We start from the raw sequence: 16,879 nt of genomic DNA on the forward strand, positions 1-16,879 counted from the left end.
GATGAAATAGGTCATTGGTTCCATAGATATATATATGTCTGTAATACAGACAGGGATGTCATTGTTGAGATCAGACTCTAAGTAGCGACGCTTGCGTGCCTTAGTTAGATCCGGACATAGAATTATGATGTTAAGGGGAACCACTATTATCACTAAAGATGCCGTAATAGACGAGAGAGAAAAGAGATGTATGCTGAGAATTGATCTCTACAGAACAGGAAGGATAAGTCTACTATAAGACTCGGTGGCCAGAGGGAAAAATTTAAGGATTATTTTTAAATAATGATGACTTAGAAAAAAAAAAAAATCTTAAAAACATTAACATAAAAACTTGATTTAAACAATAGATAATTTTCTCATGACACATGCCCTATAAGTAGTTAAGGGGAATGTGTCGCTAGAACATTTTTTTTTTAAGTTAAACAATTAGCGATTACACATTGTTTTCATTTTTTCACAAGTCAGGAAATATTATAAATTAGATTCTAATTTATAACATTTCCATGTGCTGGTCATTAGAGGGGGCAGTTCCCGAAATTGCAGCATGGTCAATGTGGTAAAGCAACCTCATTGCTTTATGCTGCAAATTTGGGGTAGACACACTCCCTCTAGTGTCCTCACACAATCCACCCTCCCTTATTCTGGCTAGTGCCAGGAGAAGGAGGGGGTTGAATCTTCAAACCTCCTACACTGTGTGCCGCCATTTTCTGAACGAATACACAGTGGAGGAGGATTAGATACAGTGCTAAGCAGACAGTATAACACTAACATACATGAACATAATACACAAACATAACTTACCTGCTCCTGCCGCCGTTGCCGACTCCGCTCCTATTCCTTGCGCCTTCTCTTCCTTGAACATATGGCCGGAAGCCGTCATCTGACTGTCTGGCAGCAGCTTCTGGTCCACATGAAAATGGCGCCGGATTTCGCTCTGCTAATGAGCTTCGTCTTGGTCTGTGTGGGAGCGGCGCATGCGCCGTTCCCACACAGACAGCGTATGCTGCAGTGAATGGAACGGCTCCCGTTCCCATTGTCTATGGGGATGTATGTCCCGTATTCCTTCTCTGTATGTGTCGTTAATCGACACATACAGAGATGAAAAAAAAAAATGGCAGCCCCCATAGAGAAGTAAAAGAAAGAAAAAAGTAAAAAGTAGAACACAAGAACACAAATACATTTAATTTTTTTATCATACTATAAAAGCAATATGATAAAAAAAAATTTCATGACACCTTCCCTTTAAACAGAGTTTCCTCAGATCCCGGCTGTTAATCGCAGCTTGTGCCCCCCAAAATCTGATACTAAGCCTAGTGCATGACCGGATTCATAGATCACCTTGTAGAGAACGTCTATGTGCAGTCACATCTCCCTCAGGTCCGGCACTATGTATAACACATTGTCTGATGTGTTACTGTAATGTAGAACTAAGGAGGAACCCCACCTTACCAAACCTCCCAATTCACTTTCTAAATTCATTATTACTGACCTGTGGTAACACCTCTTGGAATTTCCTCCTCCACTTCACTCTTACATGGTTGATCGCCCCTCACCCGCTCTTCTTCCGCTTCTTCGTCCGCTTTAATATTAGTCAGATCTTCCCCCTGATTTCACATATGTAACAATTCAGTACAATACAGCAGAGAGTGCGAAGAATCCACCAGATCAACATAAGAAACAACAAAATCTATGACCACATCTATGACCGCAGGACCAAAAAGCTTCACACCCCCCTATATAGATCTGGTATAGGGCTCAGCTTCATCTACCTGATGATTCTCTGGGACATTGTGATTTTCCTCTGGACAGTCCTGGGAATACAGAGGACTGGGACATCTCTCTGGTGGATTTCTCCTACTGGATCCATCTGTAGGAAACACACAGTGACTGAATACATAACTACTGTATATCTGTCTAGATATCAGACACTTCTCTCTACACTTCTTTGTTTACTGATCAGAGACGAGATTACTTGACTGGGAATTGAGATCCTAGAGAGCTCCTGACGTCTCTGTCCATATATGGACAAGTCACGTCAGGGACTCCTCCGGGAGTGGAATCCATGGCTTATTTTTGACCTGTTTAAAAGAGACCCAATTCTCAAATCGTGTCACTTTAAGGGTATGTGAACATCGGGGGTGGATTAGCTGTAGATTTACTGCAAAGTATTCAATTGTGGGAAAATCTGCAGCGTATTACAGTAGCAGCAATGAGGATGAGATTTCAATAAATCTCACCCACACGCTGCGCAAAAAATACACAGAAAAGCGGTGCAGATTCTCAATCTACAACATGTCAATGTCTTGTGAAAACGCTCCAGAATTTCCACACAAAATCTGCAGTGTTTACGCCGTGTGGACGTAACATAAGTGGGAATAAGATGTTACTCATCCAAGTCATTGTGAGATTGTTATTTCGGAACACATTGTACTTTATATTAGTGGTAAATTTTGCTCCATACATTCTGTGTTACATAGTTAATAAGGATGAAAAAAGACACAAGTCCATCCTATAAAATCGACTGTGTTGATCCAGAGGAAGACAAAACCTCCCATCAGGTGGATGACAATTGTCTCATAAGGGTATGTGCACACGATAACGGCAAATACGTCTGAAATTACGGAGCGGTTTTCAGGAGAAAGCAGCTCCTGAATTTCAGACGTTTTTACAAGTGCACGCGTTTTTCGCGGCGTCTTTTATGGACATAATTGGAGCTGGTTTTCATTGGAGTCAATGAAAAACGGCTCCAATTACGTCCCAAGAAGTGTCCTGCACTTCTTTGAAGACGCCGTAATTTTACACGCCGTCTTTTGACAGCGACGCGTAAAATGACAGCTCGTCTGCACAGAACATTGTAAGACCCATTGCAAGTGTCGCTGCAGAATTTAGTATGTCCGTTAACGTTGGACATTATCTGCATTTGTCTATGAGTTCCAAATTAATGAATGCTCTCTCACTGGTGGATCTGAGAGAGGCCAGCCGGAGAGACCATGACACGCAGCGTCAGTGTTCAAATGATCTCTGCCAGGGGGGGGCAGATGTATCTTTATTTATAATCAAGAGAGAGAGAAGGCGTTACCCTCATACTTACACATACCACATATGGTAAAATACAGAGTTCCAAGCTTATCTTAGTATATATATATTTAGTAAAATGGATTGCAAGTGTAATTAGGTTTTGTCATGTCAGCCCTTGTATCAGCTGGATACAAGGTCATTAGGTCATATAGCCGAAGTCTTAGAATAGAATACTCATCCCCCCCAGTAGGCTGTTGTTAGCAGATCTTGGAGCTCCAGTGACAACTGTCCATGTAAAGCAATTTAGGTTCACACATATAAAGGTATTAAAATATTTTTGACACAAGCAATGGGCAGATGTTTGCTGACGTATTGGATCCGTCTTTGCAGGTGTAATTTGAGGCGTAAAACGCCGCCATTACGTCTGAAAAGAGGTCGTGTGCACATACACTTAGGGGAAAAACATATATCGGTCTCATCTTACCTTGTGATGTGCGCGGCCGGAAGTCCTCCATCATGACCTCCTCGTACTGATCCTTGCGTCCTTCTAGATACTCCCACTCCTCCATGGAGAAATAGACAGCGACATCCTGACACCTTATAGGAACCTGACACACACAATGATACAGTCATCACCCAGACACCTCCAGTGCGGTTACTGTAGAATTTCCCAGCATTCCCAGCAGTGTCACCTCTCCAGTCAGCAGCTCAGTCATCTTGTAGATCAGTTCTAAGATCTTCTTCTCAGGTATCCGGGAGTGAGGGGGAGGCTCTGTGATAGGGCTCTGACTACTGCTCCATCCTCCTGACTCATGGATGATGGGAGTCGTACAGTCACCCGATGTCTTCTTCACTATTGTGTACTCCTGTGTATGGAGAGAGACACTTAGAGAACTGAACACAGTATTCCCCTCTCAGTAGAGGGAGATTGTGACCCCGCTGTATAGACCTCTAGTGACCCCACATCTGTAATACTGGAGACCTCACCTACAAAAAGACATTGAGGAAATAGAACGAGGCCAAAACTAAAAAGGAAATAATATTGGGGGGACTAGATGGACCATGTGCTCTCCTCCTGCCGTCATCTTCTATGTTTCTATATAGATGTCATCCTGATCCTCCTGGTTCCTTGTCATTCTCTTTGCTCTACAACATTACTATTGCTGCATTGGTGACATGACACATAACGGACCATATTGGGGGCTGATCTTCAGCTTTTCTGCTGGTGGCTTCTTGACGTCACTTGGAAGGTCTGGACGCTGTTATACAGGACACTGGATTCTTCCTATTATGCAACTGGTGAAGATCACCTGTCTCACTGGGAAATTGGGTCAGGGGACCACATTGGTGTACACCACCGGTTGGAGCTAGAATGAAATAGGGATGGGAAAGGGGAAAAGATGTGGTCTAATGTGAAATTAAATAAATAACCTTTATTGATTAACATTAAAATGTATAAAAGTTCATTGGTGCAAACTGGTATGTGTGAGTGACCCCCAAACTCACATACCATTAACCCGAAATATGGTGTAAATTGAGTGAGATCACTATTAATATTAAAGCGATTCCACCAACGCTAATGTTCCATTAGAGTGCAAGATTCGCTGCACTACAATGGGAATTGGAATTCAAAATAAACGAATGGAATCAAATTGACAGTGTCAACTGATTAAACTGGTCCGTGCTGGACAAGTGGACTCATATTGATTGCTGCACTGTGGTATTGACAGGCAGCTAGGTGGACTAAAATAGCCCTACACTGACTAATTGGGTATGTATGAAGTGAACCACATGCACACCCTGCGTTGTTGCTGCGTTATTGATAGACAGCAATCAGTACTCAAAGATTGGATGGTTGAGTGATTTCACTTAGTGTTAAATACAATGTTTGTCACCATTGTTTAATTGTGGTGCACACTTAGCTGAACTGTGAATAGGAACTGTTGATGGTTATTTTTATTATATGTAATGAATTTGTAACCTTCCGTTTTTGTGGCTCCAGATGGGATAAAGTGGAGTCCAAATAACGGTTCAACAGTATGTCAGCTAAGAATATAGGCTGTGCTGAAACGTAGTTCTTACTGTTATTGCTGCGCTGTTGGACCAGCAAGCAGCTAATTGAAGTCAGAGTGAGCCCTGCAGTAACTAGATGAGCAGTGGTGATCGAACCACATGCACATCTAACGTTACTCCAACGTTTATTATAGGCAGTTAATTTTCAAGTGCGCCTTCACATCGCTGTCTGCCTGGGGAGCAGCGATGCAGAGAGCGATTGTGATATGCGCCACCACCGCTGGAGAACCCAGAAGCGGTGAGCTGCATTCGCTCACTGAATCGTGTCAGTTGCCAGAGCGATTGTTAATAAGTCCTCTCTATTGACTCAGTGTGAGGGCTGAGTGAATGAGTAGGGTGGTGAGAGCTCTGGTGCCGAGACCCCACAGCCTCGCTACACCTTGCCTGAGGTCCAAGCCCGTGGGTGAGGATTCACCCCGGGAAGATCGTGCAAGGGTTACTGGTCGACTGACCATATGATAGCGGGAGGTGAGAGAGAAATGCCCCGGCTTTTCAGAGTAGGGCAGCGAGACACGCTGTAATTGATATAGCGCACTGAAGTAGCTGACAGTTGTCAGCTGTCAGCCGTATTGTATAGCGTGGTCTGTTTGAGCTGAACAAAAGCAGCTCTGATTAATTGTAAGCACCAATGAATAGTGGATATAGCACCCGACGCGCGTTTCGCCAGAATTCTGGCTTCTTCCAGGGGTGAAGAAGCCAGAATTCTACATATAATAAAAATAACCATCAACAGTTCCTATTCACAGTTCAGCTAAGTGTGCACCACAATTAAACAATGGTGACAAACATTGTATTTAACACTAAGTGAAATCACTCAACCATCCAATCTTTGAGTACTGATTGCTGTCTATCAATAACGCAGCAACAACGCAGGGTGTGCATGTGGTTCACTTCATACATACCCAATTAGTCAGTGTAGGGCTATTTTAGTCCACCCAGCTGCCTGTCAATACCACAGTGCAGCAATCAATATATGAGTCCACTTGTCCAGCACGGACCAGTTTAATCAGTTGACACTGTCAATTTGATTCCATTCGTTTATTTTGAATTCCAATTCCCATTGTAGTGCAGTGAATCTTGCACTCTAATGGAACATTAGCGTTGGTGGAATCGCTTTAATATTAATAGTGATCTCACTCAATTTACACCATATTTCGGGTTAATGGTATGTGAGTTTGGGGGTCACTCACACATACCAGTTTTTATACATTTTAATGTTAATCAATAAAGGTTATTTATTAATTTCACATTAGACCACAATTTTTTTTCCCCCTTCCCCATCCCTATTTCATTCTTCCTATTATGTATTGTCCCTTCCCTATGTGTGACTTGTTCTATAATGTAGAAAAGTTTACCTCTCCGCTCAACAGGTAGATGATCTCCAAGGTGAAGTCTAATATTCTTCTGCTCATCTCATTCCTGTCCTTGTCCATCCTTGGTGGGTCATTCAGGAGAAGGAACGTTGTGGAGGAGAAGATGAGAAAACTGGAGGAACTGGAGAATCTAGTACTGCAGACGTCTTTATGAAGAGAAGATGGAAATCATACAGGGGACAACATCATGTGTGACATACAGAACCTCACTTATTCATCATTGAGATAAACATCTTCTCAGAGTCGTCACCACATGAAATAAAGGGGTATTCCCAACACGGACATTTCCCCCCAGGATATGCCAGAAATGTCTGATAGATGCGGCTCCACCTCTGGCCGTGCTCGGCTGTTTCTGGACCTCCTATACAAATGAATGGGGAGAGTCGTGCACATGTGTGGTCACCTCTCCATTCATTCTCCACCTGGATGCAGTCATCACCTCACCAGGCGGGTCGGGGGACCCCCGTTCTCCCCATAGTGGCGAGACCCCCATATAGCAGACATTTATGGCATATCTCTCAGATGAGAAGAGTAAAATGAAGACATTTCCCCACAGACAATGAAGACCTGACTCCTGACAACCTGACACATGGCGGATACAGGGGAGACATTGCTGACATCTCACAAGACGTGGTGCACACTATGCAGTCAGTGTTTTTTTTTTCTTTATCAAAGATTTTTATTTTGAAAATATAACAAAAGCATATAAAACATTTCACGAATTTGCAAAAAAGGTTTGCACGCAGTGCAAGATATCAACTTCACATCGTGGAAATATTACAGAAACAAATGGATATCATTAGGAGGTAGCCTCCCAACCAGCAAGATTTAGCATTAATATAAAATTCAATGGCAAGAAACAGTACCATATTCACAGCAGAAATAGTGCAATAATCAGGGAAACCAGTCCCCACAACTGGGTAAGAATCGGCACGTATAAGTGCATATTTAAATGTATATTCACACAGACACAAGACAACAAAGGGAAACACATACAGACAAAGCACACCAAGTTTGGCTATATAAGCTGTTCAGAAGAGGCCATCCAACCAGAGAGGCAGATCAGTACCACCCCGGAATCCAGACCATACTGCCCAAGTTTGGACAAAGAGCACAGTTTTGCCCCGATCAGCGGACATCAACTCCTCCATCCTCATAATCCCGTTCAACTCCGTAACCCATTCCTTCAAAGAAGGCACCGTACTAGACTTCCAGTGACGAGGAATTACCGTTCTCGCTGCAGTCAGAAAATGCCTAAAGACCCCCTGTTTGAGGTGTGGGAGTGATCCAGGAACCATGGAAAGTAGTCCAATAGAAGCCGAGGTCGGAACCTCAGTGTTAAAAAGCTTGTTACCCAGATAAAAAAAATTTCCCCAGAAGGGACGAAGCATGGGACAGTCCCACCAAATGTGCAACATAGTTTCAGGAGCCTCCCCACACCTCCAACAATCAGCAGACACCTCAGGAAATATCCTATGCAGCAAGGTAGGACAACGGTACCATCTGGTGAGTATCTTATAGTTCTTCTCCTGAGCAAAACAGGAAGTTGGTAATTTGTGAGCTAGAAAGAAAGAAGTTCCCCATTCCTCTTCAGAGTGTCGAATCCCCATTTCCTCATCCCATGCTGTAGTGAATGACAACTGAGAGTAAGAATACTTAGGCAGAAGGATCCCATGTAAATAGTACAGCGCATGAGAAGGAGCAGTAGTCAACAACAAATAGTATTCCAGAGGAGTCTATCCTGTAGCGACACAAGACAATCACCCATGGAAGAAAGATATGAACGCAACTGAAAATAGGACCACCAGATTGATCGTCTCCCTGGGCAGGCCTCAGAGACCGCAGTCAGCGACAAGATTTCACCATCATGTGTAAGGGCCTCAGCCAAATATCCACCCCCCCTCTCTCCCAACAGAGGAATGTATCTACACCCAACGCCGGAGGGAAGGAAGGGTTATCAAAAAGAGGAGTCAGAGGACCCGGGCGATGAACAAGGCCCAAAGTACCAAAGATCCGTTCCCAAACTACGAAAACTGACGTGTGAGGAAAGGCAGAGAAGACGTTGGTCGCTGGAGGACAGACAACCAAGTCAGAGAGGACAAAGCAAGGGAAGACATAGCCCTCTCGATGCGCACCCATTGCTTACCCGCTTGCAAGCGGAACCAATCCACCACTCTCAGAAGTATCGCAGCTTGATGGTATCGTTTAAAGTCTGGCAGACCCGCGCCCCCGTCCACCTTCGGCCGACTAAGGACAGCAAAACGAATGCGAGGCTTAGAGGAGCCCCATACAAATTTAGTTATGGCCCTATGCAAGGTCTGAAAGAAACCCGTTGGTACTACAATAGGGACGGTCTGGAAGATGTATAGGAATTTGGGCAATATATCCATTTTGACCGCGTTAATACACCCAAACCACGACATGCGGTTCCCGCCGTACGCCACCAATTCCTTCAGGGTACGCTGCAGAACGGGCGTGTAATTCAAGGCAAATAAATTTGACGGTTGTGTGGGGATATGCACCCCCAAATATTTTAAGGATTTAGATTGCCACTTAAACGGGAAAACCCGAGCGAGATGGGCAGCCAGAGAAACATCCAGAGATATATTCAGGGCCTCCGATTTAGAGTAATTGACTTTAAAATTACTTAAATGACCAAAGCGCTCAAACTCCTCCGTCAAAGACGGCAAGGAAATCATGGGAGTCGTAATGTACACAAGGAGATCATCGGCATATAGCGCCAGTTTGTGATGTTGTGCGCTGACACATACGCCATTTACATTAGGGTTGCTCCGCAGTGCCACGGCCAGGTGTTCCATGACCAAAACATACAACATACAACAGAGGCGAGCTATTAGTAATAGACAAAGAGTCAGATAAAAAACCGTTAACTCAAACTCGAGCTGTAGGCCCATGGTATAATGCCATAATCCTATCCACCATAGTGGTGCCAAGGCCAACCTGCGTCAGGACACTGCGGAGGAACACCTAGTGCACCCTGTCAAAAGCCTTTTCGGCATCGACCGAGAGTAAACACATCAGTATCTTACGGGTTTGGCAGTATGACGTTAAAAGAAGGGTCTTGTTAGTCCCGCGCCTCCCTACCGCGTACAAACCCCATCCATGATCAAGCCAGGCAATAACGGTGACAGGCGAGAGGCCAGCAACTTTGCGAAAAGCTTTACATCGACATTAATCAGCGAAATGGGCCTGATGTTTGCGCACGACGTCGTATCCTTGCCCGGTTTTGGTAGAAGGGTAATGTGAGCCTCGATGGACTGAGGCGCAAAAAGACAAGAGGAAGACACAGAGTTAAAGACTTTCGTCAAGAAAGGAGCCAGTTGATATTTAAATGTCTTATAGAATTAATTATTAAACCCATCTGGTCCTGGACTCTTGCCCAAGGGAGAGTCTCCAATTGCACGCTCCACTTCTGATTCCAAAAAAATCTTCCTCGAGTCCCAAAGCCTCCCCGTCCTCCAAGGACGGCAACGCAGTATCATGGACATAACGGTCGATTTTATCGCGTAACGCATCTGCCGGCATATCATGAAATTGGCCTTTGAGATTATACAAGGCCGAGTAATATTGTCTGAAGCAATCCGTAATGCCAATCGGGTCGTGAACCTCACCGCCCGAGGGAGATGTAATTTTATGGATGTATGACGCTTGTGTGCGGGGATGCAATATCCGTGCCAGAGACCTGCCACATTTGTCCGCAAATTCATAAGAATGCTTCCGCATCCGATCCCTGAACCGAGCGTGTGACTAATCTATTAGAGAACGTAAGGATTCTCTCGCTGTAGTAAGTTCCGCAAAAATCTGTGAGGAAGGAACGCGCTTATGACAGGATTCCAGATCCTGTATCTGAGTAAGGAGACTCGCCATAGCTACCCCTTTTTCCCGCTTCAATCGTGCCCCATGCTGTATCAGGACTCCTCTAACTACACACTTCAGCACATCCCACTGGAGTGGCAAGGGAGTAGATTCATGCTCATCAACCTCAAATAAGCCGGTGAGCGAGTCCTTAAGGGCTGACACGCACACGGTATCCCGCAGTAAATTATCATTGATTTTCCAAGACTGGAAAGTGGGCACCGAATTAGGAAATGTCAGTGTCAGAAATACAGGGGCATGATCTGACCAAACCATAGACCCCACCTTAGAAGTAGGATGTCAGGTAAGCAAGTGGTGGCTAATCAGAAAAGAGTCTATCCTACTGTACATATTGTGCAGTGGGGAGAAGTAAGTATACTCTCTTACCTGAGGGTGCAGAATCCTCCACACGTCAATCAATTGCATGGAATGCATCACAGTCTTCAAGGCTCACAAGTGTGACTTAGGAACAGCAGACCTGCCCGAGGAGGTATCAAGTCTGGAATCAAATGTCAGGTTAAAATCCCCTCCTACAATTAAAACGCACTCCATGAACTCCTCCAATTTCCTCAAAAACAATCGGCGCACTCGAGCCTGATCGGGGAGGTACAAATTAGCCAAAGTAAAGATCTTATTCCAAATGGAGAATTTGAGAAAAACATACCGACCACCCAGGTCAACAAGGACATCTATGGTTTTATGAGAGAGTGACTTGTGAATACAGATACTAGTGCCCTTGGACTTAGATTCCGGGTTGGCACTGTGGAACCAGACCGGATAATAACGATTCATGAACTGTGGCGTATGAACCACCCGAAAGTGAGTCTCCTGTAGGAACAAGATATGTGCCCGCTCTTTGTGCATGTTATACAATATCTGAGAGCGTTTTTCCGGGACATTAAGCCCTCTAGCATTAAAGGTACAAACCTTCAACTGTGCCATCACCACCTCAAGCAGAAAGAGTAAACTAATAAATGCGCTAAAGCAGTGGCGAAAAGGACAAGACAGAAAAGGGAGGGAGACACGACAACAAACGGATGATACAAGCACCCACTCCTTGATCTAATCAAGGAGAAACAATCCAATATACACCGGATATAACCAGTGAGTCCCTAAGAGGAGAAGTGTCAGGACAAGGTCTAGCCAGCGCCCCGCATCCCCAACCCAGTAAAAATATCACATGGCTAATAAAGACATAACATAAGAGGAAAAGAAACCAAGGTATTTGGCATAATATCCCAAGATAATTAAGCAATGGCAGACAGCATTATCAGGAACATAAGGAAACCCCATCCTTGAAGAAAACTCCCCTGCATACATTCATGGTCAGCATAAATGTACATACAGGCAATTAGCAATAATGGAAATAGGAGTATAAAATGCATGTTAAGCAACTCTGTAAGTTCAATAACAACAATTGACCACCGGCAAGTGGCCTATCTGTTCTCCAGCAGCATCCACCTAGAGCAAAAGAACGGACACAAAAGGCAATTTCACATTATACCAAACAGACAATCGCCTCATATGACGGAGGCAACAATAATCAAAATGAAAAGCCAAAGCCGACAGGAGGCCGCAAAGGAGACATCTGGACGGAATCACATCGGATCAGCATGGCGACCACCTTGACGCCCCATAGGAGAAGCAGGAGAGCGACCACGCCTGCGTGATCGTGGACGCGGCGGTGGAAGGGGAACATAAGGCCAATCAGGAAGGGATACTCAAGGCACACGGAGAGCAGCACAGAAATCTGGAACATCCCCTGGGTCCCGAACACTCAACAGCGCCCCATCCCGGCGGACCTGCAGCTGAAAGGGGTGACCCCAGGAATAGGAGATCTCGTGTTCTCTCAAAACATCCAGCAAAGAACGAGGCACCCGGCGTTTATCCAAAGTCATCCTGGACAAAATCAGACAACAGCTGAATCTTGGCCCCATTCAACACAACTTCGCCTTTATCCCGGGCCTTCCTCATGATCTGCTCCTTCAGAGAGAAAAAATGGACACGGCATAGCACATCTCTAGGCCTATCAGGATCCGGGTTACGAGGGCCAAGAGTCCTGTAAGCCCTATCCAGCTCCAGCGGGTCGTCAGCAGGGCGCTCCAGCAAGGAGTTAAACAGGGACTGTAAGGCGGGTATGAGTTGCCCCGGAGAGATATCCTCAGGGATGCCCCGAAGCCGAATATTGTTACGGCGATTCCGATTTTCATGATCCTCAGCCAGGTTAAATAGCGCATGAATCTGATGGGAATGTTGATCCAATCTGTCGGCATGAGAAACTTGCTGCTGTGTAACAGTTGAAATGTCGCCTTCCATCCGCTGCACTTGATCGGACAACTGAGAGAGATTAGTGGTGAGAGATCGTATTTCTGATTTATAGGTCGTCTCCAGACGGTTTACATAACGCTCCATGTCCTGTTCAGTGGGCAATGCAGATAACTGTTGTCTCAGGCCCTCTAAATCATCCCCCATGACCGCAGAACCAACGACATGTGGAGAGGGATGAAGATCCTGATCCCTGGGAAAGGCGGTAGGCAGTAATGCAGGCCCCAGCACACAAGAGGAGGAAGAAGGAGAGACCCAGGTGCCATGACAAGCACCACGTGGTGAGCAGTCCAGAGCGGGAAGCGCCATGACAGCCCCAGCCGAGCACATCTCTATCCCCGCCAGCAGGGAAGGAAACTGCCCCAGTGACCCAGGGGTCGAGGAGGGGGTACTGCCTGTACCTGATGCAGCAGCGACGGCCGCCGAAGATATCTGCTCTGCAAGCGGAGTCCCGGCGCCAGGTCGTCTCCCCTCCATCGGCGCCATCTTAGAAGACGGCCCAGCAGCAGCGTCGGTGAGGAATCGCTGAATGGAGCTGGCTGAAGACATCGGCCTCGTAAAATAAGGAGTCCCAGAGGTGGCCTTGGATTTCCTGACCATCAGGTAAGTAAAAGTTAGCTTTTTGATGCGCTTATGATCGGGTTAGGGAACATGCAGTGTGATGTCTTATGTTACAGCGCAGGTGGAGCGGAGCAGAGTGATACAGTGTTTTGTGGGATAAGATTCAGTATAAACTTGAATTTTACTCATTTAACCCCTTCCTGCACAGGATATTTACCGCTCAGGAGTTGTTCACATGACATAGGGAAGACCTGACACCTGCTGCAAAGGCCGGAGACCTGAGGGAATTCCGACCCCGGACATTTAACTACTTATATGCCGTGGTCAACAGCGACTGCAGAATCTAAGCAGTAAGAAAGAGGGGGGGGGGGTCCTCTCTGACAGATCATCAGCCCCTCGCAACACAATCACGGGGTATGGATGGTTGTCATGGCAGCCTGGGGGGGGGGGAGGGTAATAACATTTGTAAAAATTCTTTAAAGTTTCTAGTTAGATACAAAAAATGTAAAAATATAAAAAACCAAAAACATTTTTTCATTTTCTCTCTAATGTAAAATAATAAACAACTGGTATCACCGGCTCCGTAAAACTCACAACGATTACAACATAATGTTATTTACCTGCACGGTGAACAAAAAAGAAAGATCAAAATCTACAACTCGTCCCACAGAATCTAATCCTCGCACCGCGGCTAAGGGGTTAACCTGCGGTGCGGATTATAGACACGCAGGATATCGGATTTATACCGCGGATTCGCGCCGCATTTGTTGCAGAATTTCCCCATTAAGTTCAATAGGAATGTCAAGTTCCGCAACAACCGCCATTGTTCCCAGAATCCTCTGCGGCTCCACCGCGTGTTCACAGCAACGCTGCAGGTTACACATGTATAGAAAGAAGGCGTCATGTGACCCCTGCAGCCAATCACAGGCTGGAGAGGTCACATGTCATTATAGGGGTCACCTGGACACGGCCGGAAGAGCAGGGACGTGTTGCTATGGTAACGCTGGGAGAGGTGAGGATCGGCCTTGTTGTATTTCTGTAGTAGATATTCGGGGGGATTATACGGCCACCATTTGGGGTGAATATTCGGGGTGATTTCCTTGCGTGTTGTGGGTCGTATTCGCTACGTGTGAACATTCCCTTAAACCGCATGGTGAACGACATTAACAAGAAATGTATAAAAGTCAGTGAATAAGTTGTATGTCCCGAATATTATGTCATTACAAAATACGACTCGTCCCACAAACCATCCGACCACTACAAAGACCAGAAATAACCACTTACCCCAAAGAGGCCGGCACTGAAGGGGTTAAATCCCGGCTAGGTGTCCAGTGGGCGGGGTCACTAAAGTATTGACAGCTCTCTGTATACACACTCATACAGAGGTGACAGATAACAGAGAGAACACCCGACCAGCGCTGCTCTCTACCTCATACACGCAATAGCTGAAGGACCTGTGATTACGTCACCACCATGTGACCGGGGCAGGGGAGGCGGAGCTTATCTGTGGAGAGGAGGCGTGGTGAATAAAGGACTTGTGAAGATATGAAGATCAAGTGGCCGCGGCATTAGGGGCGGAGCTTAGAAGTCAAAAAAATGTATGAAGGACCTGTGACGAGAATCACATGACATGAGGGGCGGAGTTCTGTGAGGCGGCGGAGCTCCTATGCTGTGTAAAGTCATGATGATCACGTGACATGAGGGGCGGAGTGCTGTACCCTCCCGGTCACATGGTGATGACGTCATCACAGGTCCTTCAGCTGTTTCCGTGTATAAGGTGGAGCGGCGCTGGTCGGGTGTACATGACTTCCGGTCACCTCTTTTTGTTTAGCGTTCCCTCTGTTATCAGTCAGGAGATTTCCCATGATGCAGTAGTAAGGTAAGGTTACATGAGGTCATTTCTGTCCGGTTTTGGTGCGGTTTTGTCCGGCACAGTGTTGGTGATTATTATTATTTATTATTAGTGCTGTAAATATGAAATACAGGAGGGTTTAACCCCTTGGTGACATCAGATATATAGTATTATGATGGACGTGTGCCGTCACCCTAGAAGGAGCGGAGCCTGCACCGTACACGGCTTCTGACAACCGCCTGCAACCGCCAGGATCGGAGACAGCGCAATCCCGGACGTGTAACCCCTCAGATGCCGTGATGAATAGCGACCGCGGCATCTGATCAGTTATAGATAGCGGCTTCCTCTGTCCTCCGAAGAAACTGCGCGATGCCGACCGGTTACAATTGTAATACATTGTAAGACGTTTTTTGTTTTGTTTTTGTATTTTTACAATTAAAGAGGCTCTGTCACCAGATTTTGCAACCCCTATCTGCTATTGCAGCAGATCGGCGCTGCAATGTAGATTACAGTAACGTTTTTATTTTTAAAAAACGAGCATTTTTGGCCAAGTTATGACCATTTTTGTAGTTATGCAAATGAGGCTTGCAAAAGTCCAAGTGGGCGTGTTTAAAGTAAAAGTCCAACTGGGCGTGTATTATGTGCGTACATCGGGGCGTTTTTAATACTTTTACTAGCTGGGCGTTCTGACGAGAAGTATCATCCACTTCTCTTCATAACGCCCAGCTTCTGGCAGTGCAGACACAGCCGTGTTCTCGAGAGATCACGCTGTGTCGTCACTCACAGGTCCTGCATCGTGTCGGACGAGCGAGGACACATCGGCACCAGAGGCTACATGTGATTCTGCAGCAGCATCGGCGTTAGCAGGTAAGTCGATGTAGCTACTTACCTGCAAACGCCGATGCTGCTGCAGAATCAACTGTAGCCTCTGGTGCCGATGTGTCCTCGCTCGTCCGACACGATGCAGGACCTGTGAGTGACGTCACAGCGTGATCTCTCGAGAACACGGCTGTGTCTGCACTGCCAGAAGCTGGGCGTTGTGAAGAGAAGTGGATGATACTTCTCGTCAGAACGCCCAGCTAGTAAAAGTAGTAAAAACGCCCCGATGTACACACATAATACACGCCCAGTTGTACTTTTACTTTAAACACGCCCAGTTGTACTTTTGCAAGCCTCATTTGCATAACTACAAAAATGGTCATAACTTGGCCAAAAATGCTCGTTTTTTAAAAATAAAAACGTTACTGTAATCTACATTGCAGCGCCGATCTGCTGCAATAGCAGATAGGGGTTGCAAAATCTGGTGACAGAGCCTCTTTAATGATGTAAACATTAAAAATAACGTAATCGCCGCATCCGTTATGTCCAAATTATTAATAGATCAAGTTATAACCGCAGAAATAATTCACATGTGAACGTCGCTGTTTTCGGTCGCTGCAATTCTCCAACATATGCAATAAAAAGTCCCCAAAATGTCACCCACAAAATCTACATCTCACCGGAAATATAAACCCCTCACACCGCGCAATCACCGGAAATATAAAACCCCCCACACCGCGCAATCACCGGAAATATAAAACCCCTCACACCGCGCAATCACCGGAAATATAAAACCCCTCACACCGCGCAATCACCGGAAATATAAAACCCCTCACACCGCGCAATCACCGGAAATATAAACCCCTCACACCGCGCAATCACCGGAAATATAAACCCCTCACACCGCGCAATCACCGGAAATATAAAACCCCTCACACCGTGCAATCACCAGAAATATAAAACCCCTCACACCGCGCAATCA

At 45.7% G+C, this 16,879-nt stretch overlaps 2 protein-coding genes across 2 annotated transcripts in view; one reads left to right on the top strand and one right to left on the bottom strand.

Annotated features, from left to right (window-relative positions):
- The window catches only part of LOC142664035 (uncharacterized), a 65,090-nt gene extending 50,263 nt beyond the window's left edge, over positions 1 to 14,827 (bottom strand). Inside the window, exons 1-6 of the mRNA XM_075842924.1 lie at positions 14,511 to 14,827; positions 6,447 to 6,610; positions 3,711 to 3,884; positions 3,503 to 3,626; positions 1,770 to 1,867; positions 1,490 to 1,604 (exon numbers count right to left, since the gene is read on the bottom strand). Coding sequence (XP_075699039.1) covers positions 1,490 to 1,604; positions 1,770 to 1,867; positions 3,503 to 3,626; positions 3,711 to 3,884; positions 6,447 to 6,524 — 589 coding nt within the window. The 5' untranslated portion in view covers positions 6,525 to 6,610; positions 14,511 to 14,827. The remainder of the gene's footprint in view (positions 1 to 1,489; positions 1,605 to 1,769; positions 1,868 to 3,502; positions 3,627 to 3,710; positions 3,885 to 6,446; positions 6,611 to 14,510) is intronic.
- Positions 14,828 to 14,973: 146 nt separating this feature from the next.
- LOC142663995 (uncharacterized) overlaps positions 14,974 to 16,879 on the top strand; it is a 75,125-nt gene continuing 73,219 nt past the window's right edge. Inside the window, exon 1 of the mRNA XM_075842869.1 lies at positions 14,974 to 15,105. The gene's annotated coding sequence lies outside the window, so the exon portion shown is untranslated. The remainder of the gene's footprint in view (positions 15,106 to 16,879) is intronic.

Source organism: Rhinoderma darwinii, chromosome 1 (genome assembly GCF_050947455.1).
Source record: "Rhinoderma darwinii isolate aRhiDar2 chromosome 1, aRhiDar2.hap1, whole genome shotgun sequence".
Lineage (NCBI taxonomy): Eukaryota > Metazoa > Chordata > Amphibia > Anura > Rhinodermatidae > Rhinoderma > Rhinoderma darwinii.